General features: G+C 40.2%; 2 protein-coding genes across 3 annotated transcripts in view; one reads left to right on the top strand and one right to left on the bottom strand.

Moving 5' to 3' along the window:
* TRIQK (triple QxxK/R motif containing) overlaps positions 1-25,050 on the bottom strand; it is a 61,020-nt gene extending 35,970 nt beyond the window's left edge. The window contains exons 1-3 of one of the 2 annotated variants that reach the window (XM_037380686.1): positions 24,959-25,050; positions 7,666-7,769; positions 7,105-7,185 (exon numbers count right to left, since the gene is read on the bottom strand). In XM_037380686.1, the coding sequence (XP_037236583.1) occupies positions 7,105-7,165 (61 nt within the window). In that variant the 5' untranslated portion in view covers positions 7,166-7,185; positions 7,666-7,769; positions 24,959-25,050. The remainder of the gene's footprint in view (positions 1-7,104; positions 7,186-7,665; positions 7,770-24,958) is intronic. The other variant, XM_037380687.1, reaches the window with a different exon arrangement.
* Positions 24,403-25,512, top strand: LOC119144139 (proline-rich protein 2-like). Its single transcript, XM_037379074.1, has one exon. It carries the CDS (start codon positions 24,403-24,405, stop codon positions 25,510-25,512), a length of 1,110 nt encoding a protein of 369 aa, XP_037234971.1.
* The last annotated feature ends 1,551 nt before the right edge of the window (positions 25,513-27,063 follow it).

Here is a 27,063-nt window from a genome sequence, read left to right as displayed (position 1 = left end):
GTTGAATTTCACTCTTTTACACCTATGAAGAGTTTGTAGCAACTCCGCTGAGTGAAATGGTGATATTGTTGATGAGATTAAAATAAGAGCAGATTATGAACCTCCATCTGTATAAAAGTACTAAACAAGCGTAGCATAAATATATAGTAAAAGTAGTATAATCAAACAAGTTCAAAGAAATTAGGATTTTGCTGTGGAGAAGAGATGGCAGCCAAGGGTTAGATACAACGCCTTACTCCTCAGCATCTCTGCATGGTGTGTGCACATGCTCCCACAGCCCCCTGGCTCTACAGTTGCCCCTCCTGTTCCTGCTCAGGCTGGGGCTGCATCTGTCCAGCAAACAAAACCTAAATAATACCCACGCAAACAGTAGTACATATCCAGATCTACCACCACCTTTTATGCTTCAAGCCAAGGCAATAAAATACAGCTTTACTGCTTTGAACTTTAAAAAATAAGTGATCACATACTGTATGTGCTTAAAATCCATCATCAGCCTTCACAGAACATATTTGAAGACATCCCAATCATCACAAAATGTGGATTAAATTAGTACAGCCAGACTAGGCTTCACTTCATAGCAGTGTTTTCCTCAGCTGCTCCTGCTTTAGTTTCCAAGAAGTGATGCCACTGGCACAAAACTGAAATCAAAACAGCAACCACTGACCAAATACCTAGTTCAATTTTTGTGGCAAAGAAATTAATTCTTCATAAAACCTCCTCCCAAACAAAAGAAAAGGGACTACACGTGGTATCTGTAGCACACCACTCTGAAATTCTATGAAGTTCAGCATAGGAAAAGATTGTAAAACTTGTCAACAGTCACACGTAATAGCAAAAGGAGGGTTTTTTCCTACTTCTCTTTATTATGTGCTTAATAGTACATTTTTACTAGAAGAATTCAAGAGATTAAATGTAATATTCCACATGCAAAAAAAAAAAAAAAAAAAAAGGGCACGCCGCGCACTGGAACTGCCTATTCCTTGGGTTGTTTTTACACTCTAACTAAATAGTAGGAGAGGACTCTTCCCTTTTTGTCTCAACTTGGAATAACAAGTATTTGTTTCTGTACTTTTCCTCTCTCTGCCTTTCCTCCAATAAATAGGTGACTGACATCAAACAGAGGTGGGGGTGGAGATGACTAATTAAAAAAATAGTTTGGAGAATTTTCATTCCATTAACATCAGTCCTGCTACATCTTTGGCTGTGGCAGTGGAGAACAATCTTGATGATATAAATGCTGCCTTCTGGTCCTATGCCTTTTCTTAAAAGACAAAAGATAGAGGAATTCCCATTTTGTGACAAATGGTACAAATTTGAAATTTTCAGCAAAAACTCAGTCGAAACTTTTTTTGCTGTTGCTGCTGTTGCTGTTGTTTCAGCAATGAAATCTAAAATTTTCATGCTGATAAACATTTCCTGATCCAAAGTAAAACAATCACATTTCACTTCAAAGTATGTAATATATTTCAGAAGAAAGTATCAAAATGTAACACTATTCCTTTTATTAAGCCAAAAAGGAAGACTGTTAGTGGCCAGTTTGCTTTGAGTATATAATGGCTTAAGATAAGGAAGGTGGAGGAGGGATATTAACTGTAAAAAGAGAAGACAAGCAATAACAGAAAAGAGAGAAAAAGGTGAGCTGGTAGAAAGTAAAGATGCTTCTTTTAGCAGCAGGGCAAGTGGAAGTGGCAATCTGCCACAAGAAGGGCTTCCCTCTGGAGACAGGGAGCCAACAGGTCCATGCTCACACCTGAGCTTGTAGCTGAAGGTGGGAACACCAGAGATGTTCTTGCTGCCGCTAGTCCCCATCCGTCCACCCATCTATCCATCCACCCACCCACCCATCCGTCCATCCAAGGTCTATTCCTTCATATTGCCAGTGCAACCGTACTACCACAAACGATGCCTGGTTTGGGCGACTGGGACTGCTTTCCTTTGCAATCACCCAGCTGAGCTACTCTGAGCAGGAAGCTGGGAGGCAACGGAGCCCAGCTCTGGCCACCATGCTCACGCTGGGAGACAAGCTCTTCTCCTTCTCATCAGGGCTACAGTGGGACCGTAACCCTTGGCACTAGGATGAGGTGTTGTTCTTCTGAACAAGTCACCAGTTCCTCACACCGAGGAGTTTTAAAAGGGGTGAGTTTTACCCACAGTTTTATCTGTTAGTTCAGGTGGGCAGTTCTCTCTCTTCTCCTGCGCTGCTACAGCCAGGGGCTCAGGACTCCCACCCAGTCCCCCTCACCACCCCCCATCACTCTGCGTGTGCTGTGCCAGCAAGCTCCACCTCCACCACCAGCCATTTGTGCTCAGACTAGCACCTTGTGCTTTCCAAAACAAAAAGAGAATTTATTTTCATTCATAACTTTTACTCCTTCCTAGGGGATGTGAGGAGCCTCGTTTACTCCACAGATACCCTGGGCTATGCCTATACAAGCTCCAGCCCCTACAGGATCAAGCTAGCAAGTCAAGATACAGAGCAGACAATAAGCAGACCTTTAAGTCTACAAATTGGAGGTTGAATGATTGGCAAACAACCTCTCCTCATGAAAAATTATGCTACAGCAACACAATAGTAACGGGAGCCAAAAGTATGTCTATTCCTGATTTGTAGACCAGGTTTTAGTTATGCTATAATCCTCTCAGTATGCCTGCTTAGGATCCCGCAATCACACGAGTCATGAACACTACCCACAAATCCTGCGGCTTCCATGCCGAGCAAGCGACACACCAGATGAAGACGGATGGAAAATATACATGTGGAATTGTTCTGGGAACTTAAAGCACACATAACAGTAAACAAAGCAAATATGGTGCAAAACCTGTTGCTATTTTCACAGCATTTGCTGAGCAAAGCTGCATAAATGCAGAAAGATGCAAACTGCCTCACACCTTTCCTCTGATCCCAGCAAATTAAGCACAGCAGCACAAACAGCAGCAGTGAGAAGGAAATGCTATGCAGAAGAGCTGCCCTGTTTGCTGTTGCACTACAGGTATATGTTTGGGTATGTGAGAGAGAGCTGAATAAAGAGCATAAAAATTACTTTTCCTCAGGCCTCCTCCACAGCCTCGGCGGCTCATGGGGAACTGAACAGGGAGAGATTCCCTTGGTGCCATCCTCCCTCCTCCAGGCACAGTCTAAGACAGTTTGAAAAGGTCTCTGCTGTTGCTGCCTGTCCCACTTGGGGACAGTCTTCACGAAGCTAGTGCCAGTTTGGTCTGGTAACTAAAAGGCTGCCTCTGCTCCCCACGGAAAAGGCAGTTGCCACTGTCGGATACTGGAGCACTTGCTGAACAAGAGGCACTACAGAGAAATTTTGGCTGGTGGCTGGAGAGATGGCTGAAAGCCAACTGACAAAGAAGAGCAATATCAATCTCTGTGCTGGGGGAATCCTCTGAAAATGCTACTGAAGCGAAAAGCAACCGCTAACGGCACAGTGGCAAACAAGACATGAGTGATCCTGCACTCATGGAGGAGAGAAAAAGGCAAACAGCTGAAGCGAAGTGATCAACATGAACTTGAACTGTGGCACAGGGCAAACATGTGGCATGCCGTATGGAAACTCGGAACAAAACAGAAAGCTTGGAACAAAATTAAATTAAAAGTCTGCTTTTATTTCAAATTACTCCACCAAACATCTAACCGAAAATTGTGCTGAAGCTGACATGACTTTGTGACATGTTATTCCTTGAAGACTGCCATTTTCCATTAAAAAAAAAGGTATTAAAAATGTTTCAATCTGGTTACCTTCTATCCAGCAAGGCTAGAAAACATTAAATCATAAGCTAAAGAATAACACCACACTATTAGTCAGCAAGAGAGAGCTTTTCAACCAGCATCCATCATAATATTTTCAAGAATCCATAAATACTGAACACCTGGAAAGGAAGGACCGCAATCACTCCAAGCATGAATTTAGAACTTTAAAAACATGTATTTATCAAACGTATTTAAAGACAGGCCCCAAGTATCCTCCCTTTGCCCACTGTTTCTAGATATAACCTGTCTGGGAAAGGGCGATCAAACATTCACCTCCAAAACAGATGAGCCTGCAGCATGACAGTGTTCTGTATTCTGGGGGGTCTTCTACTGAACAGCCTCACACAAAAGTATCCCTGCAAAAGCACCTAAACTGCCAAATCCAGGGATTATTTGATGAATGGATTTTAAGAAAAAAAACCTGGAATTCTTTCTGCATAAGTATCTGAGTGAAATCAGATTATGAAGAACTAGATCAAGAGGAGTTAAAATTAAGGATCTGGAGCATCTCTCCTGTGAGGAAAGGCTGAGAGACCTGGACTGTTTACCCAGGAGTAGGCTCAAGGGAGACCTCATCAATGCATATAAATACCTGAAGGGAGGGTGCAAAGAGGATGGATCCAGGCTTTTCTCAGTGGTGCCCCGTGACAGGACCAGAGGCAACGGGCACACACCGGAACACGTAAGAAAAAACGTTTTACTTTGAGGGTAGTCAAACACAGGAACAAGTTGTCCACAGAGGTTGTGAAGTTCCCCCTCCTTGAAGACATTAAAAAGCCATCTGGACACTGTCCTGGGCAACTGGCTCTAGGTGGCCCTGCTTGAACAGGGGGGTTGGACCAGAGGACCTCCAGATGTCCCTGCCAACCTCAGCCATCTTGTGATTCTGTAATAAAGTAATAAAGTGACTTACTATCACTTACAGCAAAACTATTTAAGTAGGAAAAAATCAAGTAATGGCAAAAAAAAAAAAAGATTTCCATATTCACTATGACAAGGAAAGTTCTTTAATGGACAATATTTCTCAGTAATACACCTATTTGTCCTATAATACACCTAAAGGCATAATGAGACCAGAGGGATTGCTCCACTAAGCTCAGCTACCAGACCTAAAGCTAGCCCCAAATGCTTATACATAAAACTCAAACACGCCCACAACATTAAAGTATAAAACCATATCCATAAATTTTCAACCCCCTCAGATTCATTAAGTTCAGAGAATTAATTTCCATTGGCAAACTCTATGGCTATATCAGTGAATGACCAAAGTGGGAGCTTAAACAACCATCACCAGAGCAAAAGGCAGTGGATAGTCTATTTTAGTCCTCGCGCTCTGTCCTCAAAGGAATACTACAATCATAGAAACACCTCCCGGGTTATATAGTTCATTTGCCTGCCAGTGTGACATTCTTCCCTACAATAATTTTTAATGCTTGCTTTTGCCAAGTTAAGAGCAATGCGTTGCATCTAAGGAAAATGACCTTATTATGAGTCCCCTCAGACACTGTATTTTGCAGTACTCAGTGGATCACAGTGCTGCATTGAACAACAGGGAAGGTGTCAAACTGTTCAGACTACAGGCTAGCCCGAAACTGGAGAGTCAGCAATATAACAGGATCCCCCTGAGTGCTGGGCTGTGGTACAAATACTCTCGCCCCCTCGCTACAGCACAGTGCCCTCTCCCCTGCTCAAGGCACAGCTGATCAGTCCTGGCACCTCACAGGTATGAGATGTGCAACCCTGGTGCCCCACGGTACAAATGTGCAAGTAATAGCCCAAGCTGTGGAAGAGCAGGAGGTAATTTTGTGAGTCTCAGATGCAGCTTCATACCCCTGTGGTCCTCCAGCAGCCCAGCCTCCTCTCCAGGGATTCCACTAGAAATCACCAGTCTCTTTCACCCTGCAGAGGACTTCATAAAACAACTCCCACCATGGCCACCTGAAGGTGTTCACAAAAGGAAGAAAAGCAACCCTAAAGGAGGTGGCTGAAAAAGAAGTGACCGCAATGAAAAACATGGGGAGAAAATGCCAGAAAGCTGATGCAATCATCCTCTATCCAAACATCCAGTTACAGGGAACAAGTTGTCCCAAATGTCCCATGGTGAAATATTTGTGGTGTCATCTTCTGCTCAATAATAGTTTCCTTGCAATGTTTTCTGCACAAAACCCAAATCTCACAAAAGCACAGAGCACATCTATGTAAACGTTTTTCAGCATATCTGCTCCTCATCCACAAAGGAACTCAGAAGTTTTCAGCCACATTCTCAGAGAATGAACTGAGGAAGCCAGCCACACAAGTGGCTAAGATTAGGAAACACAGAGCATTCCACAGCTATCCCAAACAAATAAAAGACAAAGTAGTCCCTTACTTCCAACTTTAAATGCAGAAAAGATGATTAAAGCAGTTACATCAAAATAATAAGGCAGCACTAAAAGAATTAAGACATGATAAAAATAAGATTGTTCACACAGCCCTAGCTCTTTCACCATGAGGATGTACGTTATAAACAACCTTTTTTCCCAGACACTTGCTATTTTTCTGCATATTTAAACACAGATGTGGGTGCTTAGCAACTGTAAAACAAAGTAATCTACTTAAGTAACTGAGTATAGATTAAGGTACTTCATCTTATATACGAACTTTTAAATAATAGAAAAAATACAATATTTTAACACCTAGAGAGACAGAATGCTCACATATGTATTCCAAAAATAAGTCACTTACCTTTGCATTTAAGCAAAGAAATAGGGATTTGAGTCTGCTACGTAGGCATCTGTGTGCATGTGTACATGTATGCATTCATCTGTGTGCATGTGTGGACTTTGTATACAAGTTACCTACATATACAGTGGGTAAGAACAGAAAAAGACCTAGGAAAATAAATTATTACACATGTTAAAAGTATTGCATTACTGTGAGAAAAAATGCAGTTATACAGTGTAAAGGTCTGTAATGTTCAGTATAAAAAATTGTTACAAGCAGGAAGAGTATTTTGTCAGAAATGCCCATATTTTAAACTGGAGACAAACAAGAAAATCAGGAAATTTCCAACAGTTCAGAAACATCATGGAGCCGCTGCACTGCAGTATCCCACTAGTATTTCCAAACACAGAACACAGAATTTATCAAGTTACTTGAAACACCGTCTTCATAAAAGGTTTTGCTGAATGAATTAGTCAACAGTACACAAAAAAAAAAGTTTTGTTGGAGTGCTCATTATTTTGCACCACTCACCAGCGAAACAAAGTTTTTGAAGAGGAATTATACATTTTGTTACACAAACTGGTCTCACTGAAAAAAAAGGGTTTTTTTTAAGCACACAAACTTTTCTTCATATCTCTTACCTATTTGTTTCCTGTACTGATCAACAGGAGTCCTTGCTGTAGAGGCATCTTTTCTACCCATCGTTTTCAATCCAAAAATCACTGTCAGTATCAGAAAAAAAAAAATAAATAAATGCATTATTCCTATATAAGTTACTAAGGAAATCACTGACTTATAACATCAGAAAAAACTGTAACAAGCAACATTTACATGATTATACACAAAGACATAAAGCTTTCCCAGAGTACAATGAGACACTGGAGTTAATCATCACTATTCTGAAGACTATTAGATAAATTCTAAACATACCTTCTTCCCCATTGCATGGGTTATTAACACTACAGAATGCATGTTAGTTTGAATAATTTTTTTTAAAAAAAAGTATTTAAACTGATTGCACTGTAATTCAGCATTTGGTACCACTGAATTACATTCCTATATAATTTTTTTCTTTAGTAAACCAGGGAGTGAATGTAGTATTGTGAGCAGGTTCTATTGTTGGCAAACATGTTTACATGCAGGAGTCTGAGGTAGGATTAGGCATGTGTGCACCTACAGGTGTAACTGCTCAGAAAAACCACCTGCAGATGCAGCCTTGCAGCCACCTTGAGCAAAAGAGAGAAACAGATACCTAAAACACAGCAACCCCACACTCTTCTACCTTCCTGCCATGGGCTCTAGAGATCTGCGAATGAAAAGGAAGCGGAAAATAAAAATGAGAGCTGGGGCTGTGCCCATTTTACACCTCTCAGCCAACGTATTGAGACTTTAAACCACCTTCAATGCATTTAGGTAACAACCATCCTGCCTCTTGAATGGGCTTCTCACAATGCACAACACAAACAGGTGACACTAGGAGTGCAAAGGGAACTGCACTATCACTCATCCAAAGATGCTCTTTTTGGTTCTTTGGTGCTCCCACACTACCTGTGTAACTGAACAAGCATAATCCGAGTAGTGTTCTAGCAAACTCTCAGTGTATCCATTTAATGTGCAAAATGTTACGGTCTTTTATTCATCCCCTCACTAAGCTGCCACTCAAAAGATACACTAAGATTCTACAAATGTGCTAATTTCATCTCTTTTTCCACAGTAAAAAACCACCCGACTTTTATAGCCACTCTTGTTGCTCGAAACACTGGTTTTTGACCATTTTGGCTGGGCTGAAGGCATCACCCATCACAATGATGATAAGCCCCACCATTTGACCACCTCTACGACACCAACCCCCGCACTCACAAGAGGACTGACATTTTCCAGAAGTGTCAGATTTACCGTTTGAGCACAGAAGACGCACAACAGCCAACACTTGCCTTTTTCCAGCCAGCCTTGGTGAGCACCGTGTCAAGGGCAAACTTTGGCTGAACCATTGTGGGTAGCCACAAACCACCCGCAGATTGTGCACATATGGCCTTGGAGTATCTGCAGGAGTTTTACTTTTCTGTTAGCCATAACCAGCTGTGCTACGGCACGATGAACTTCCCCAGGCTCTGCCAAGGCACTCTGTCTGGGAAGCGCAGTCCTTAAAGGCACTGCAGTGCCAAACCACGGGTCAAAAAGCATGCCAAGGCACTGCTGCATGGGCTAACATCAGCATCCCAGCCCTAAACATCCACCATTATTTGCTTTGTTACCTTCAAACAAGGCTTAAGGTACAGCTGCAGGAATGATCCCACCAGTTATTTGTGCATTTTAAAACCACAATTTTTCTTTCTTTTGTATTTATCTGTCATGTAAGAATTATTGGCATTTAATGTAAAGTGAGAAATCCAGGCTCCCTAATTTAAAGTGTGGGATATGGTATAAAATGAATTTAGGTGCTCAAAACTCAACCTTTCTTAAAGGTATTCAGGAATAATAACAAGGTATAGAAGACTACCAATATTTTTCAACCCAAATTGAAAACTCAGTTATAGTATTCTAATGCTTTCATACATATTTTTGTTTAATTCAGAGAATATTCCCATTTTATGTAAAACACATAAGCAGTGAACTGTAACCCACTGGGGTTCCTCTACCCCCCCACCCCCGCCCATTATGCTTCCCAGCTATTCTCCTGACTGAATTGTATTTTTCACATAACTTCATGAGTTTTTCACATAACTTCGTAAGAGTGAAAAATTAAAGTCTCATTTGAACTTTCAGCTAGTTGAGGAAATAACAGATACATTTTTACACCACAATACTAGTTCTTGGCTTTTTTATGCCACTGCTAGAAACTGTTTGACTTGCTTTTTTCAATTTCAACAGCCTACTAATCTTTTGTAACAAAACGTCAGCTGTGAAAGATGCTTGCAGTTTTAGCAGTGCCAATAAAACACAAGAAGAAAACACAGGCAAAAATTACTTCCCGACTCCGTATGAGCCACAAGAGATGCTCACGTTTGCCTGTGTGGCTCGGTATCACTGACTCCCGCATCTAGAACCTCGACTCCTCTTTGTTCTTCAAAGGGATGCAGTAATCATCATTCATTTCCACCGCTTTGATGGTTAGATAGCAAACGCCCAAGAAACCCATGGAGACATTAGCACATACAGCCGCAATGTCTAATAAGACAGCTATTTGCATAAAAGATCAGCCACAATTTAGAATGTGTTGTGATAGATGTGGAAAGGGAATAACAGATCTATATTAGCATGTACGAAACCGAGATTGTTTTCACAATTTAATTCCTCGGGGACTGTGGCTCATCACCTTCTCTTATAAAGAATACTGCATTCCCTGAGGAAGCAACTTGCCATGAGCCAGAGTTAAACTAAAATATGGATTAATAAGAGATAATATTTATTATTTATGAACCTTATTGAGGAGGGGTTTCCAACATAACTTTCTGATCACATTTCCATAAAGGAAAAGCCTGGAACCTTTATGAATCATGAAACAATTTGAAAAGTGCCTTTTCCCCATTTAAAATAGCAGTGGTTGTCCTAGAATCATCGGTCATCTTTACTGTAAACAAAACTTGCACTCAAGTCTTTCCCAGCTGTCTCTGGCCACTCCATGGCCTCCAACATCAGCAAGTAGACAATCTGGCTTTTCCTATATTTCTTTGCCAAATGCACCCTGAGCAGCATTCAGGTCCCTCGAATTTTAATGACTGTTTAAATGACCATTTAAAAAACATGGAGTTTGTCGCTGCTCTTTTTACAAGCTACTAAAAATTCTTCAAGAGTAATTTCAGATCACTTGAAGGCAACACAAGCCCTCTTCAACTTTCAAGCTTTTACAAAAGAAGATTTTAAGAAAACAAAGAGAGGCCCAATGGAATAATTTTTTTTGTTTATTGCTATTTCAGAGATACTGCAAGCTCAAAATAAGTCTTTGTTTCTGTGGTCCTCTTTACTGGTTTTTTCACTTTCTTTCTCTTCCCGTCTAGTAATTCACTTTTGAAGGCTTGCACCCTTAGAAGAACACATGATTTTTCTTTTCCTCCTCTTTTATTCATAAGCCGTGACTGACAATAATTAAAATGCACAATAAATTGCCTATTATCACTTCCAACTGTCAATAGTATTTTATGAAATATAAATCAGTTCTGAATGTCCATTCAAGGTCTGGCGACAGGAGTGCTTAGATCCCAATTCACTATTCTTGATGCATATGCAGCTTGTATCAATAAAAAACAATTCAAAGCAATCACTTTAATGAAATGGAAACACACCATGAATGACTTTGGAAATACTAATAAAAAATAAGTACAGGGACTACATAGCACAAAGACTGCACTTTGTGCATTGATGGTGCAATACAAATGGTTAATAATAGTGAAAAGGCTTGAAGTGTAAACCAGTGAACACTCAAAAGATACGCATATGCGCACACGTACAAACTTTCTTAGCAATGATATTCGATTGTATGTCTGTATTCTTCAACAATAAGCTGCCTAAATATTAAATAGAGGACATGTTAAAGAAATAATCAATAAAATTCTGGGTTTGTACCTGAAACACAGCTAGTTGGTTGAGAGAAAAGTAAGTAAAACTTCAGGATAGAAAAGAACCACTACAGAATGGGGAAGTACTGGACCAAGTCTTCAGCTGTAATGGAAAACTCAGGTGAATACACAGTGAGTGTCTGTATATATGCAGAAGTACCTTATCCTTAATTGCAAATGGATATCTAACTCTAATTTTTTTTTTGAGGGGTTAGGGGGAATTGTTCTTTGGATGCAATGAAGGTTGATAATTTGAACTCATAACCCAAATTATTTTTTAATATGATTAAAAGCTTACTGATGGCAGTGACAGAGCTGTTCTTTTACCAGTCAATTCCATAGCTCATAGTTAAATAAATAATGGAAACTAAAACCCTTACAAGATACAAGGCAGCAAAACCAGCCTTTTATCCTCCTCGGGTAAAACCCAAGGAACACATCAGATCCCCTGCGAACTACCCATTACTGCAAAAAATGTGTTACCACTGCATTTAGAGTGGGAAGCTGTCTGCATGTAAGTATTTTGGAAATCATTGCTGTTCCTTAGTTTAATTGGCTGAAGTGTACTGCTGAAGTACAGTAACTAAGAAATGCAGTGGAAGTAACCTGCAGCCAAAATTGCAAGAAAAATGCAGCTGAATTCTTTACCTATACTTTAGCCAAGAGAAAGAATTTTAAAACTTTTACAACTATTATTTTAAAAAAAAACATACAAACAAACAAAAAATTTGAAAAAAAATACATTCATGTTCTATTGATGTCTTACAGTAGTCTTTACCATTCTGGAAAATCCCTTTCAAAGGATGAGACTATTACTTTAAAGGAAAAAGTACCTGCCCATGGTACTTCCTGCAGAATCTAGTCTACTTTGGGGATTTATTTCATTTTCTTTTAATAAAGGATTTTATAATTTCTTTACTTGATTTAACCTTGAAAACATCAGGGGTGATTCAAATTGAATTAAATTTGGGAAAATTAATCAAAACACCAGATTTCTAACTCCAGTTGGAACAAGTATTTCTAAAATAACCTTAACTTTCCACGTAAGGACAACAAACACTACACCATATCCCATCATCAAGACCATCTAGGAATTACAACTTTTATAATGACAAATATCAGGCTGTTTCATAGCTTCATGTAAGTACCAGGAATAAAACGCACATTGTTACTTCTAGTAAGTGCTCTTTACACTCTAGGGAAAGGAGCTGCACTGTTGTTTGTTAGTTATATAGTGCCTACAAAACCCATGAAATTAGCTCAAAATTTATTTAAAGGTAGTACACAGGTAATAGTCCATATGAATACTCAGCATATTCTCTTGGATGTTTCAAAATCCTGAGGCAATATATTATGAAAAATAAATTTCATCACCCACCCAATCAGTTCCACCTAATTTCAGGAAGGTGAGACACCCAAGTTATACAGGAGGCCGCCTCTGCTCTTACTCGCTATGCTCCTAAACCTCCCCTAAGTACCTAAATTTTGATGGGATTACTTATGCCAAAATATTTGCATTTACTCCTCTAGCAAAAAGACTACTTACTTTTACTAGATGTAAAATGTTTTTAAATATCTGAAGAGCTGAAAAGATTATCATGAAGTGTATTCATGACAGCCAGGAAAAAAGTGAAAATTTCAAGGATTGCAAAACCTAAGATTTCTTTTTTTAACTTTGTATTATGTAAATTTGGGTTTTTAAACAAAAAGAGACTATTAAAAACATCAAAGGTTCCATCTATTCCCAGTAGAGTACAGTTTGTTACAGCTTCTATGGCAAAAAGAATAAAAATGTATTACATGAAGACTCACTTATAAAAACATTACTTACACAGAAGATAGCTGTTTACCAATTGGTGTTACACTTCTTATAAAAACAGTACGACATTTTGCAGAATATTCCTAAATGTAGCAATTATAGGCACCTCACATTTACTTTTCATTATTAAGGTTTGTTATTTGTCTTCAGAACCAAATGCCCTACTCACTTCAGAGCTGAGTAGAGCTATACCATCTGTGAAACATACATTCATTTTAATATGAAGACAGATCTTCATCTGAACAAATTTAAAATACCAAACGTTCAAAGATGAACTTTTTTTTTCATTTTTATGAATATATGACAGCATTGGTGTGTCAAGAAAATATCCTTAAAGAAGTTAATGAAGGAGAAAAGCATAAATGTGGTTCGATTCTGCCTTGCCAGACACTTAAAAATGTAGGATTTCCCAGAGGAAAGAGTAATAGCCACTAAAGGGAAAATTACACGATAAATGACACCATATGCAGTATTTCAGGATAACATTCTTCAAAATAACAGAGTCTGTTTAAACTTTGGGGTTTTTTTTAGGTGGGGGGAACACTTTGGTAGAAATCAGAGCTAAAGAGGGTGGGAAGAGAATGGGCATCCAGACTACCCGATGCCCGGAGGTGCATCATGAAGGATGGGTGCAGCTTCTACAGGAGTGACGGCAGATGCTGTCCAGCCGCCCCTGCCCTCTGAGGGCCTGTACGGAGGACACCTCCACCAGGGTGACAACTGCACAAGACAGAAACAGAAACACACTCTCTGCCTCATGAATTAACAGTTCATCGAGTCAAGAGCAACCACAAGAAACACTTATTTGCTCTGTTTCAGTAACTGGAGCATCAGCAGTGAACATTTTGCGGTTCAGTTAAATCCAGGCAGTTTTATTCCGTCTTTGATGCCCACCACATGCCCATTCAGCACTTATTTCCTTTAATGAAGTAGGGAATAATTTAAATAACAGGTATAAAGCTAGAGGTCATAGACCTTAAATTTCAAAATCAGCTTAGTCTGCCTAAGCGCTTCACCTCTAGATGAAGCTACAATTCTTGTAATAGAGTGCCACATGGTTTCACCCAGGTCTTACTCTAAAACCTCAGAAACTTTGTTTTGCCTTGGTAGGTGTTACAGCTGAGGAAGAGTGACTTCTTTCCCTTCTTTCAATCAGAAAATAACCCCTTTACTCTCCCCTCTCTTTAGTTTTGGGAAGTGACCAAAATTCGGGTTTTTTCCAGATGTTACTCCTTTCCTGGGACTGCTGCAAGACATAGCTTGCTATAAGCCTGGGTGCTTTAATTATATACACTTGCTAATTCCTCATCTGTAGATTTTAAGCTTAGGCTCATTTTTGATAGATATTAAATTCTTATTTCTTCCCTAAGTGAGAAGAAATATTTAGGGAGTAATTATACTTTCCTTTAGCATATCCATCTTAAACTACAGTTCCAACACCATCCAGAGGACACAAGGTCTGTTTCACATTATCAATATTGTAAAATGGGATAACAACCCCCAGTGAGAATAAATTTTGTAACTTTTGAAGTTATTCAAACAACAACAAAAAATAATTAGGAACAGTAAGTAATTCCATATTCATTTTTTTTTTGTTTGTTTCTATTGTGCCTTTTTTTGGGTTGGTTTTTTTTTTTTTTTTTGCTTGCATTACCTTGGACCATAACAAATATAATTTTTGTCAGTGATTTAAAAATTGAAACAGTTTCTTTGAAGTAATATATCAAACAAGAAAATCTGAAACTGCTAGAATTTTTTCTCTCGTCTCACCCCGACTTAAAAAAAATCCTTTTTGAAGTATGTTAGGCTAGGTTTCAGCTTGATTTTTCCCACATTAATTCTAATATTGATAGCCAATCTATTTTGACTCCATTTTCATTTAAATGTCTATTATTCAAGAAGATAAGCAGCTCTCAGCAAACAATCTCTTCCTGCTGGACAACCAACAAAACTTAAAACCTGAAGAAGAGAAAACAGTCACAAATAAGCCACGCAGGCACAAAGCTGGGAGTCAGACAAATGTTCCCCTCTGTTAGATATTTCACTGTAGTATAATACGATGTCCTACCACATGACTTCAGGTCATAGTAATTGCTAAAACTGGTCACCACATTGATAGTCTAATGATTGCCTTATTTCTCTACCTTGCGCAAGCATGCAAAAGTTGAAAGCAGGCTACAAATGACAGCAGCAAATAACACTTCAGCACATGTACACCTAATCGTAACACTTCAGCAAAACTGAATTATTAGTTCCATTACTAAACCTGCTGTTCAAAAGGACTTAAAAGGTAATCTTTCCATCCAGTGTTCAGAATGAATGTGGGTTTTTTCTTCCTTTCTCTGAAACTACTGCAGCTCGATAAGTATTAAATAGACTGATGTATGAATGAAAAAAAAATAGGTTTATGCCACTTTTGTTGTCTCACATGCTGTATTAGGCATTCAGGAAAGCAACTCAGCTTAAAAAAAAAATAAATCTATACTAGTCACCAGGCAAAAGAAATATATGTAAAGAGTTTTAATTTGGTGGTTTTGCCATTTACGTTTTCTCTATTTCTTAATAACTGCTTAAAGACAGAGTGACCTGTTAATACTTCCCATAAAGATAAGAAGATAAAGCTGACATGCATTTCTTTAGCCTTAATGAAATACATCAATTTTTTGTATTTTTTTTAAATTGTCTGAGGCAAAAACCAGTAGATAAACTGGTAGATAACTTGGCGTTAACATACCAAATGTAAAGTTCAGCCCTACAGCACTTAATAATTAGCTTAATAGTAGGGCTTAGTGAACAGGCCCATAGATGTTAGCAGCAGCATTTTCAAAACCAAGTCCTACTCAATTGGTTTTGAAGGATTAGGCCATAATTGGGTGAAGAGTTTAATACGGCTTAAACAGCATCGGCTCACTAGTTTCCAAAGTAGTTCAAAACAATAGGCCAAGCACACTCTCTGCAGATTGTATCTAAATTACTCGGGCCTTGGCTCCTGAAACCTAACTAGAGATTCCATTAAAGGCAATGATTTTTAAGATAAAGAATAAAGTAATTGTGTACATGATACCATCTCTTGAGGAGCTTTATGTTCTATTTGGGCAAAAAGGGAATGCAAGACCATTGGTATCTATCAAAAATCTGAATCTTAAACAAAAATTGAATTAAAGGAATGGATCAAAATCAGGCTAAAACCTTCATATGCACCAAATGAAAAGAAAAAAAAAAAGAAAAAAAAAACTTCGATGGCTATCAGAAAATGTGGCAAGCTGTTTCCTTGCCTCATTTTAAGGCAGATGAGACAAATGTGGAGGGCAGCTGGGAAGAACAGGCAGCAAGAAAAGCTGTCAACCAGCAGAAAAGTTATCAGTTGAAATAACAGTCATGTGAATGTCTGAAGGTCCTGGATGCACCCATTTCTGCAAATGTGTGCTTGGGCTCTTCTCACAGCTTTCCCTATAAGATCACAGGATGGAAAGAGATTGTGTCCCCACCTATTCACACTGCTCCTGAACAGTGTGCCTGCATCACTAAGAGGAAATTCCAATGGAGGTTAACGCACTGAAAAAAAGTACTCCTTCGGATGTTTCAAGTCACACAGTACATGTGAAATTCTATTTACTGATTAGATTAGTAATGAGGTTAGTATTTACTAATAAATATTAGTGAAATACAAAATAGAACACTTTTTCATGGGTTGGTGCTTTTGGAGATAGCAGATTTTTAAGACCCTGGGTTCTGACATGTGAAAGGCTGGCCTTCTCTGGCCTAAGAGATACCTCTGATGAGAGATTCAAACTAATTAGGAATGGAATGGAAGTTATGAGACTCCTAAAAGAGATCATTTACTAAGTACGTATAAGCTTGCAAGCATTTCTTCAGAAACCCTAACCTGAGATAAAATGGCAGATGCCAATCCACCCCATTCACTCTAATTTCCTGAATGCATCTCTCTTAAGCACTAGGGGTTTACACATGCCCATGGCTAGAGTCAAAGGAGAATGTGTGCCTCGGCTCTGCCGTAAAGTTTTATCAGCAGGAGGGGGACATACCACCCGAAATCTAGTCTTGTAGACTGAAAACAACAACAAAAAAAACCCTGCTAGAGCATACAGTAAAATGAGGTCAGCCTGTTTTTTGTAAGAACAGATCCAACACCAACATCACAAGAAGGTGCAGGTTCTCTTCCTGCTACAATTGCTCAGTGCAGCCACTACTGTACCAAAACTGTACAACCCTGTAACCAAACTTACTAAGTTTAAAGAGAGCTGGGTCAACTCTGATAAGGACTTTAGCTAAGTTGCTTCTGCTTTTAGCTTTTGAAATACACTCTCCCATGCACTCAGCTTTACAGCCATCCCAGTTGTTTTCATACTGATATATTTATTTTTTTATGAGATGAGTTAATGAAGATGTATACCAACATAGCACAGGGGAAACATCTTTCCAGGTTTTCAGTATTTCCAGCACTAAGCATCTACAAAGGCTCAAAACCAGACACGAGACAAGTTTGGTCAGAGAGCCATCGCCCTGAGCTTTTTCCTATACACACCATTCCCTCCCTTTGAAGGTCTCCTCAAGGTACAGTACATATTCTATAGAGTCCTTCTATGGTCAGGATACAGAATTGAACCAAGCCTATACAATATACATTACTTGTGTGCAATAAATGACAAAATGCAAGTGGCTTTGAATTCTTTGCTCTGCATATATGGCTATGTTTTAGTATGGTACCCACATTTAGATCACAATTTCCATGGGTCTATATAAACATGCATGAAGAAAAACAGGCCCTCCTCCCATGTAGAACTAGAAGAATTCATCCAGAAGCTTTGCTTTGTAAATCATTTCAGATGTATTTTACTGAAGCCGTAAAGGATATTAGCAAGTGCGCTGGGACCTTTTGTTTTAAATTATTATGATCTGTTACTCTAACAGAAGTTACTAATATTATTTAACCCCACTGGTGTACTTAAAATGAAAACAGTCTGAAGCTTTTTAAAATAGGTTTTGTCTCTACAATAATCATTTCACCAGAATACCTTCTTCCTACTTAGCTTGTTGGTCTGCTGCTTTGTATACCCAGAAAGACACCAAAATAATCCAGGCTTTCAAATTACCCTGTCTTTCAGAATAAAAAGGTAAACAGCAATCTAAGAATGCTTTGTTAACCTTTTCACTGCAAATTACAGAACGATATATTCATAAATTAATTAGCATAAGAAATTCCAAAGAAAGCAACATCCATCCTTGCTCTGACTATTTTATGACTGCAGAACGAAAGCAACCCCCAAATCATTAGCTGCTGCAATTCTTTGTGGTTCCATTAAAACCAAATTTAAGTTTAATCACACCAAAGTCTAAAGTTTAAGAAAACATATTATAGGAAGTTTTCCATGATGCTTATATACAACAAAAAAGAAACAATGCTTTCCATGCCCTCTGCGATAGGAAGAAACGACAAATTCACACAGATTCAACATACCCCTACCTAGGACACTCAACATTATGTATGTAGAACTAGATTCAACATTCCAGCACTGGTCTTATTCAAGGGATTTAAATCACCCTCCTACCTCTCCCCTCCACACCTCTACCAGGCAGCACCAGTCCTTCTTGACACTACAGTGCACTTGAATTCCCTTTGGCTACCGGAGCTTCCTCACAAACCCTGTGTCTTCCCGCACTCACAGCTTTACAAAATAAAAATCTTCCATTCTGCACACACAGAGCATTCATTCTTCCTCAACACATGCAAACTAGTTTTTAACGGACTCGTGTTACTATGATCTCAGCCACGCTTTAAATTCCATCCTTTCTTCATCATCCAGCAATCACTGAACCATCCATCGTTTGTCACTATCGCTTTTCTATTTCCACACAGTTGACTAAAACAGCGAAAAGCATCACACCTGACATAAATACTGGGCAAAGTCCCCACAAGCTCTCTTCCATTGACAGTGGCTTCCAGCCATTACTTCTGAGCGCTGGCAGCTCACCAGCTCTTTATCTGTTTTATTGTACTGTACAGTACTAATTTTTAAATTAATTTTAGTTGAGCAACAGTAAATCAAGGACCTAATCAAATGTAAATGTTAGCTATACAAATAGTGTACTTTCAGTTTGACAACCATGACACAAAACCAAAAGAAGTAATGCACTGCTTCAGGTTAACTGTTTCATTTTGGCAAGAACGTAAGTCATACAAACCCGGTCTAGCAATAAAGTAAGTGATGTAATCTTAGTTGCAGGCAGTGTAATCAGCTCCACACACAATGCTTACAATACTAAAACCGCATACTGGAAAATTTCTATGGCATACATACTAAATGAAAGAAAGATTATGTTTTTTAATGTGAGCCTTTAGTCATGATCACTTTTAAGAGTAGGCAAAACCATGAAGTGACAGTTTATGTAGAGATGGTGATACAGCAAAGTCAAGTAGTGAAATGTTCTCCACACTGACTGGGTACAGTAACAAGTTGAAAAAACATAGTACTTTTTATTTTAAAGTTTAAAACCTGTTCAGCTTGTGACTTGTAACTACAGGGGAGTCTCATAAACAAGCTTTGGGTATCCGAGAGGCTTTAAGGTGTTGCTGACCCCAGATGTTTAATCACCTCTCTGCCAGGGTGAGAAGCCTGTAAGAAAGGGCAACAACAGGGGGTATGTTCTGCCCCCAGGACCCCGTTCCCAGCCGATGCATCAGCGCAAGCCACCCAAAAATAAACGTGCGTTAAGGTGAGGGAAGTGAACTGAGGTGCAGATATTGCTGGCTCTTGCACACAGACTGCAGCCTGAGGGGTGGGGAGAAGGCAACCAGCTGGCGGCATCTTAAAACACAGCATCTAAGGCTTCCAGAGCACATCTGTCAGAGCCATTCGTGAATAAATTTGAGCATAAGAGTTTGTAGAATTGAGAACTTCATATGTAAAGATTACAATGAAAACACAATAGATAAAAGCACAAAAAGCTACAAAGGCTGATTGATAATGTAAATGTGAGAGGGAATTATCATGGGTAAACTTAACCTTTTCTGCATTTACACCACACAGCACAACCGGAAAGAAAACAACTGAAACTTTGAAATCTACCACATTTCCAACCCAATCTGTTTCCTCACTATAAAAAACAGTTCATAACATAAAAGGTTATTTTGTTCCATTATTTTATTTCCATGGAAATACATGAGGATAAATTTGGCTTTCTGACTAGAGGCAATGTAACCCCATCTTTTATTTTGTTGTCTGTCTTAATAACAGAAATAACAGCATTAGTAGCCAACAACAGACTTCTGTACAAAATGGTGTCCTTCCGTCTGCCCTCTGGATTTTAACTTCCCAATACTATTCTCAACATTAACCCAGTGCTAACCTTTGCTCTTTCCCTCTCTCATACCTGCCCTTTCTGGTATAAGTGACTTCTCCACTGTAAGCTTCTGCTGTCAGAACAGTCTTTGCCCATTTATTCACTTCACCAGTTCACCATCTATTCCTGGAGTTCTACTTCACCCTTCCTCTCCTGACTATCTCCCATCCTTCTTTACAGCTGCTATTGGGTTTACACTGGCTAATTCATCACACCATGTCTTTCCAATTCTGTCTTGTTTTTGACGGTAAAACATACTGGATGAAGGACAACGCCAAGAACAATGGCAACACATGAATAAAGAGTATTTTGCTGATGTATGAATTATCATATGTAACTGCAAAAAATCCTAGGACACAATACAGTGTATTGTATAAAGCTCTATTATATCATTGCAATACGTGGTTAGAGGGGCAAAATCAAACTTAAGAATCACTAATGCTGATTTTTAGCCTTGCTGCTAAAAAAAAAAAAAGCAGAAGAAATGGGAAACAAAGGGATTAGCACGGTCCATGTTAAGAGTGCCTGGAGGAACTGTTTACTCAGCCCACTGAATTACAGGGGTATCTAGTGATACAAAAGCACTGTACTGACATTTTCTCTTCACCTTCAAAACATAATTATAATGAGTAAAAATCTATCAGGAATCACAGACTGTTGCAGATAATTTTGGGATATTAAAGCTGCATTATGCAAGTCCTACTTGGAAAAACACATGCAAGTGCTTTTTTTCCTCCCTTCTGTAGCATTACCATTGACCATCTATGTTTGCCATTATATGAAACAGAGTTGCTTCCTAAATGGCAACCACCACAGTTTTTCTGGAACTATCTTTCCTTCTTACCTTCTTTCCAAAGAGGAAAAAATATATTAATATCTTACCTGCTTCTTCTGTGTGTGAAAAAATACTTTGAGACTAAAACTGATTATTAAAAAGCCTTAACACAAATTGTGTTTCATCTCCTCTACCAACGATACCATGATGTTTATGTTGTGCATAATACTGCAATGATATATGAGATCATCAGCTTGCTAACTAAAAACAGTTTCACTGTGCCTGTGATTGATAAACTATGGAAGTATTAAAACATTAAAAATGTTAATCTTTGTAATAATCTCCTGAAAAGTTTTTATATTAATTTAAACCATCGATCATTTTAATATTTAATCATTGCAGACTTCATTTGAAATGAGGATAGCCATTCACTGAAAAGCACTTCATTTTTTATTTTAAAAAATGATCAGCTAGTATGCATTCTGTAAATCTCTTCACATTTTTTCCTCAATAAAAAGTAAACCTGCAAGCAAATCAAAAAAATCTGCAAGAGCAGAAAAATTTGACGCAGAGTTTGTGTCAGAAAACATATACTTTTGCAGTCCTGTTTCCAGGGAGCAACTGTATTACAACAGTAGTATCATAAGACAGTTGGAGGATTGAGGGAGACTTCTACTATAAATGAAAATCATTAGCTTCTTTGTCTAGGCCTTACAGTCACCTATGTTTCGTTCTCTTTATGTATCTCATAACATGTAAATGTAACAATTTACTTATGAAGAATTAAGAGTGACTTGGCTCTGCCAAGGGGATATTAAACAGGTTTAGGTTTTTTAACATGTAACCCCATTTTGTAATGTCAGCCTGCTTTAGCAATGTATAAAGACCTTCCAAAGTATCCTACCCTAGCAGATAATTCACAGCTTGTCTTGCCTAATTAAAAATTCAGATTAATATGGAAATATACCAAAGGAAAACAAAACCAACAATCTCACAGAAACTCTACAATTACAACTGCAATTAACTAAAACTAATCTTGATCATATCTGGTTTCTTTTGAAAGACTTAAAACTATATAAGAAACAAATCTAATTCATGGTCTCAAGAAACAAATTTAACAGAAAAATCCAAGGAAAATGTCTTCATTGCACTGCAAAAATCCCACCCTCATCTTCTTCTCTATGTAGTCTACTAAAATTGGATGCTTCCTGGAACTACTGCCATAAAGTACACTGAGCCTGAGTCATCCGTTAAGATTGGGTTGCAGGATTTGGCTGAAATACTTGACCAAAGTAAATCCTAGATATGACTAGCATTCATTCTGTATTTGTGACCAACAGTGAGTTAGAAGATTTTCCCATACCTATGCTATAAAACTGGCACACAAACTGGCTTCCTTTTCTGAAGAGACTGCAGAGTGTAACAGCAAGAGCTATTAAGATAGGGAACTGGCAGAACTGCATGTAGAATCTTCCAATGCATATAAACTTACACTGTATAGTTCAAGTTCATAAATTTATTTAAAAAAAAAAAAGAGAAATAAAAGCACTGCCTTTATTGTTGATCTTACAAAGAAAAGTAAGTATCTTGCTGCATATCACCTTTTGCTAAAGTCTGTTTCTAAGGAATGATGTATTGAAAAATCCTGCTCATTCAGTATGATGCAGTAATTGAATTCAGGAACTCAGCTGCTTGCATCTGAAATGGAAGAGTTAGTCCTGGTTTTATGGAACTTAACAGAAACACGTATGTGTGCTTGTGTGTAGATCAACACAAGATTAATTATAAAACGAGTTTCACCAATGCTAACAGGAACCTCTGGTTTAGTCATTTGATTTGAAGTAATCTTTCAAACCCAACATGTATGAAGAACTTCCACATCTGTGCTGAAACAACCGAGTATTTTCTATATCGCTTCTGCAGATACAAAATACTATTTTAGACAGGCTAAGAGGGCAATTGTAGAATATTGCTGTAAACCCTACTTGGTCAAATTAATAAATCAAATTCACAAAATTACAGGATGTTGATGCTGGAAGGGACCTCTTGAAGTTATCTACCTGGGCTCATCTACCCATGCTCAAACAGGTTCAGCTAGAAGACAATACATAAATTATATCACTATAACTTACAAAATAAATTACAAGAAGAATTTACATGTTGAACCAACAATAACAGAAAAAAAGTTAGCAATTGCTCTTTCCTAAAAAAATATGTCAACTGCTTGTATTGATGTGATTAATTTATTTCAAAGTCAACACTTCTTCTTTGTTTTCTCTATGCTTACACTTACGGTATTGACTGAAGTAGGCTTACATCAAGACAGAAAAAAAGTCCTAGAAGGGTAATCTTACTAATTCATGATCAAAGATAATCATGCCAACAAAAGCATCTCCCAATTTTTTTCCTTAGTAAACAGACAAACTATTTTCTGAACAACAAAGTTTGTCCCTAGCCCATTTTGTACCAAGAGGTGAAGTGATTCAGCCAAGGAAGACAGGCCAAATAGCACTACTTAAGAAATGGTTCAATTTTCCCCATACTTGTTGTTAGGTTTACGTGTATCCCTTACACATAATTTTCTTCAGCTTTCCACTACGGAAGTCACCTATCAGCAGCAAAGGCTGGAAGAAAGTCAACATGTGTTCAGTAACAGGTACCCTTCCATTCTGATTAGCTCTTTAGGAATGAGCCTGGCCCCCAACAGCAAAGAGCTTGAGCCCTATTACTGCGTGTGAATGTGTGTGCTGTACATACAGCCCAGTTATAGCATAAGCTTTTTGAAGGGAGCTTGCTGGTACTACACTCCATCCTCCTAAGTATGTAGGCTGATGTAAGGCAGCGCAGTTTGAGAGCCACACGAATATGCTGGCAGAAATCCCTGCCAACACTTCACATTTTGAAATGTTGCAGCTCCCATATTTCTGTCCAGGCTTTTCAGAGCATAAGCATGACCAGCACACTCTACAGAAAACACAAAGGAGTCCAATGTACCCAGAACACACCACACCTGCAAGGTAAACACAGCCAGCTCAACAAGCCCAGGTTGTATCAGATTTACTGCACACGCACAGCCAGCCAGCCCGATACAGCCCTGTTACACACCGCACGTGCAGCAGCCCTGTGTCCTGGTCTTGCTGTGTGGGGGGTCAGCCTACGCGCACGCATGCACACACACACGAGAGCAGCTGTTTGTCCAGCTCCCAGACACCCGGAAACCCCACACAGACAGGGTTTCACACACACATACTCAAACACACTGAGCTGGCGGGCAGCACGTCAGGAGTTGGGCTCACGAAGGAAAGCCGTGGGGTGTCCTCACACTGAAGCACTGCAGGCTTCTGCCAGCCTGACAGCCGCCGGACCAGGCCTCGAACAGAGCCCTCGCTGAGGAGACCCCACGGCAAGGGGTTTATTTCCCTCCAAAATGGCCAGTCGCAGCCTGGTGAGGGACCCTGCCTGGCACAGGGCTGACAGACCGGGCAGCCGAGGAGCCCTCGTTACACCGTCAGGTTGCACGGCCAACCCCGGCCCCCGGGGCAGCCGCCCACCCGCGCCTCCCGGGCACCGCGCACGCCGCCGGGGGGCAGAAGCCTGCGGCGGCCTTTCCCGCCCACACCCAAAATGGCCGCGCTGGCCGCGGCCGCTGACCCTTGCCAGCCCCTCAGCCCACGTTCCTAGGGCGGCACCCGGGCGCCCGCGGCACCGCCCCGATTGGCAGCGCGCTCCGGCCAATCGCGGAGGCGAGCGCTTTCTCCCGGCCAATGGCAGCGGAGGCCCGCGGCGGACAGCGGGCCGGCCGAGCGCGCCGCCAGTGCGGACGCTCCCTGCCCGCAGGCCAATGGCGGCGCCGGAGGAGCGGCGGGGCAGCGCGCCCCTGCCGCCCCGAGGGGGGGCGGTTGCCGTGACAACCACAGGCCCGGCGGTGCCGGCCGGCCCTGGCGCCCGCGGCCCCTCGCCCACCCCGGGAAGCGGCGCGGTACCTCGGGCCGAGCGGCAGAGCTCCGCCTCCAGCCTCCTCCCTCCTCTCTTGGCGGGGCGACTTCCTGTGCTGGCGGGGCTGCCGCCGCCTCCCGCCCGAGCGTCCCCGCCTCCCGCTCCCGCCCGCCCTGCCGGGCAGCGCCCTGTACCGGGGAGGTTGCTGCCCCGGCCCTGCGGCACCTGCCCGGGCCCCGCAACCCACAGCCCGGCAGCTGCGCCCGCAGGTGGACCGGGGGAGGCTCTCTGGCAGCGGCGGCCTCCGCTCTCGCCTCCGGCTCGGCCCCGCGGCGCCTGCCCGCCCGCCGGTATGCCTCGCTCCCGCCGGCCTGCCCTCTCGGGTGCCTGGCTGGGCTTCTCAGGGGAGACGCGTTGCGGGAGGCTGAAGGTTCAGCCGTGGAGCAGTTCAGCATCCCCCCTTCGCACCCCCCGCTCGGTTTTTAGTCCTACCTGTGTCAGAGCTATTGCTCCGCATGGGCAGGATGAAAAGCAAGTGGCCACCTTTACATCATCACCATCAAAAGCCTGCTTCAGCGGGAACTTACATTTAAGGTCCTAAAACAAAGTTATTAACCTTGCCCGGTAATTTTTCACCACCTTGAGGTGATGATAGCTTGCAACAGATAATTCATTTACTTCGGTGCAAGGAGTAAGCTACTGACTCTTGGAACAGCTCACTGCTTAGTATTGCAAGGGCATGCTTTGCTTCCTGCAAAATGGCAGTTGATAACCAAGTGTAACACTCCCCTGTAAGGAAAGATACACACATAAAAATATTTGCATTTGTTTACCTCTGCAACTTAGGAAGTGAAAGCCATACCCAGCTGAACTTTCCCATCTTTCTAGATGACATGCATACAGAGTGGAGAATGAGCCTACAACAAAGTTGATTTAATCAGAGTTTCCGTCTGGCATTTGTACCAAACCACAGAATTTTCTCCAGTCATTTCTGTACCAAGCTTAATGAGTGGCTAAAATGAAACAGCTTTCTTAGAAATACAGCCTGTCCTGATTTTGAATGATGAGACCCAAAGCTTTTTTTGTACCTTTTCTGCCAAGAAATCTCACATTAAGGTTATTTAGCTGCTTTGAACATGGCAGCTCACTGGACGCAACCTTTGATTTCTTCCCAGGGTGTCTTGTCCCCTGTGGGACAGGGGGTGTCACACCCACTGTGGGTACCACCTCTTGATTTTTCTAACTTCGGCGTGTTCAGAATTTTACAGTGTTTTATTTCATTTATACTCCTAATGATAAGCCAGAAACCATATACATGTAAAATATTTTAATGCTTTATTTTGATTTTTTTTTTAATAGGATGTGGTTAAACACAAGATTATGCTCATGGATATTTGAATATGGTGTTACGTGCAAAATAGCATTCAATCACATTCAAATAGCTCTTACACATTATTTTTGACTGTGTAATCACAATCAAAATAAACAAACATGAAGGAATATCAGAATACGTATACCCGGCTGCAAGATTTTGCGTTTTCTGAACCACTGCTGAGGAGTTTGTCCTTATGAGTCTGTGTAGGAAAATACATATGGTTCTAGTTCAGTTTCACCTAATTTCACCTAATGACAATATTAATTTCACCACCAAGTTATATTCTTCTAAGTAATAAACCTGTATATGCCCAGCAGCCTCAATATTGAATCCATAAAGAAGTCATAAGGAATTATGACTTCATGAAAAGGAGCTGTACAACCACTGAGAAATTTTTACCATTTTCAGTTTCACTGTCTTCAATATTTTTTTCTTTCTTAATCCTCATTTTATGGGAAAAATGCTTATTTCCCATTGTGAGGTTTCTTCTGCAGAGAAGGCATGCATACTGGTGGAATGGTCAGAAGGGCGGTTGACATTTACATGATAGAAAGTATAGCTGACAGGCTTGATGTGTTCTGTAGGATAAGAAGCAGCCTGGGTGGAGTATATATGTCAGGATATTTATAATCTGCCTATTACAGGTATAAATACACAAAGGATACAATTACTAAATATGTAACTATAAATTAAAAGTATATCAATCAGAGAGGAATATTTTATTGATGTTGCCACACTCATCAATTTGGTGCCATATCCCTTCAGCAGACAAATTAT

This window comes from Falco rusticolus, chromosome 3, assembly GCF_015220075.1.
Source record: "Falco rusticolus isolate bFalRus1 chromosome 3, bFalRus1.pri, whole genome shotgun sequence".
Classification (NCBI taxonomy): Eukaryota; Metazoa; Chordata; class Aves; order Falconiformes; family Falconidae; genus Falco; species Falco rusticolus.
This window is presented reverse-complemented; position numbering and strand designations above follow the sequence as displayed.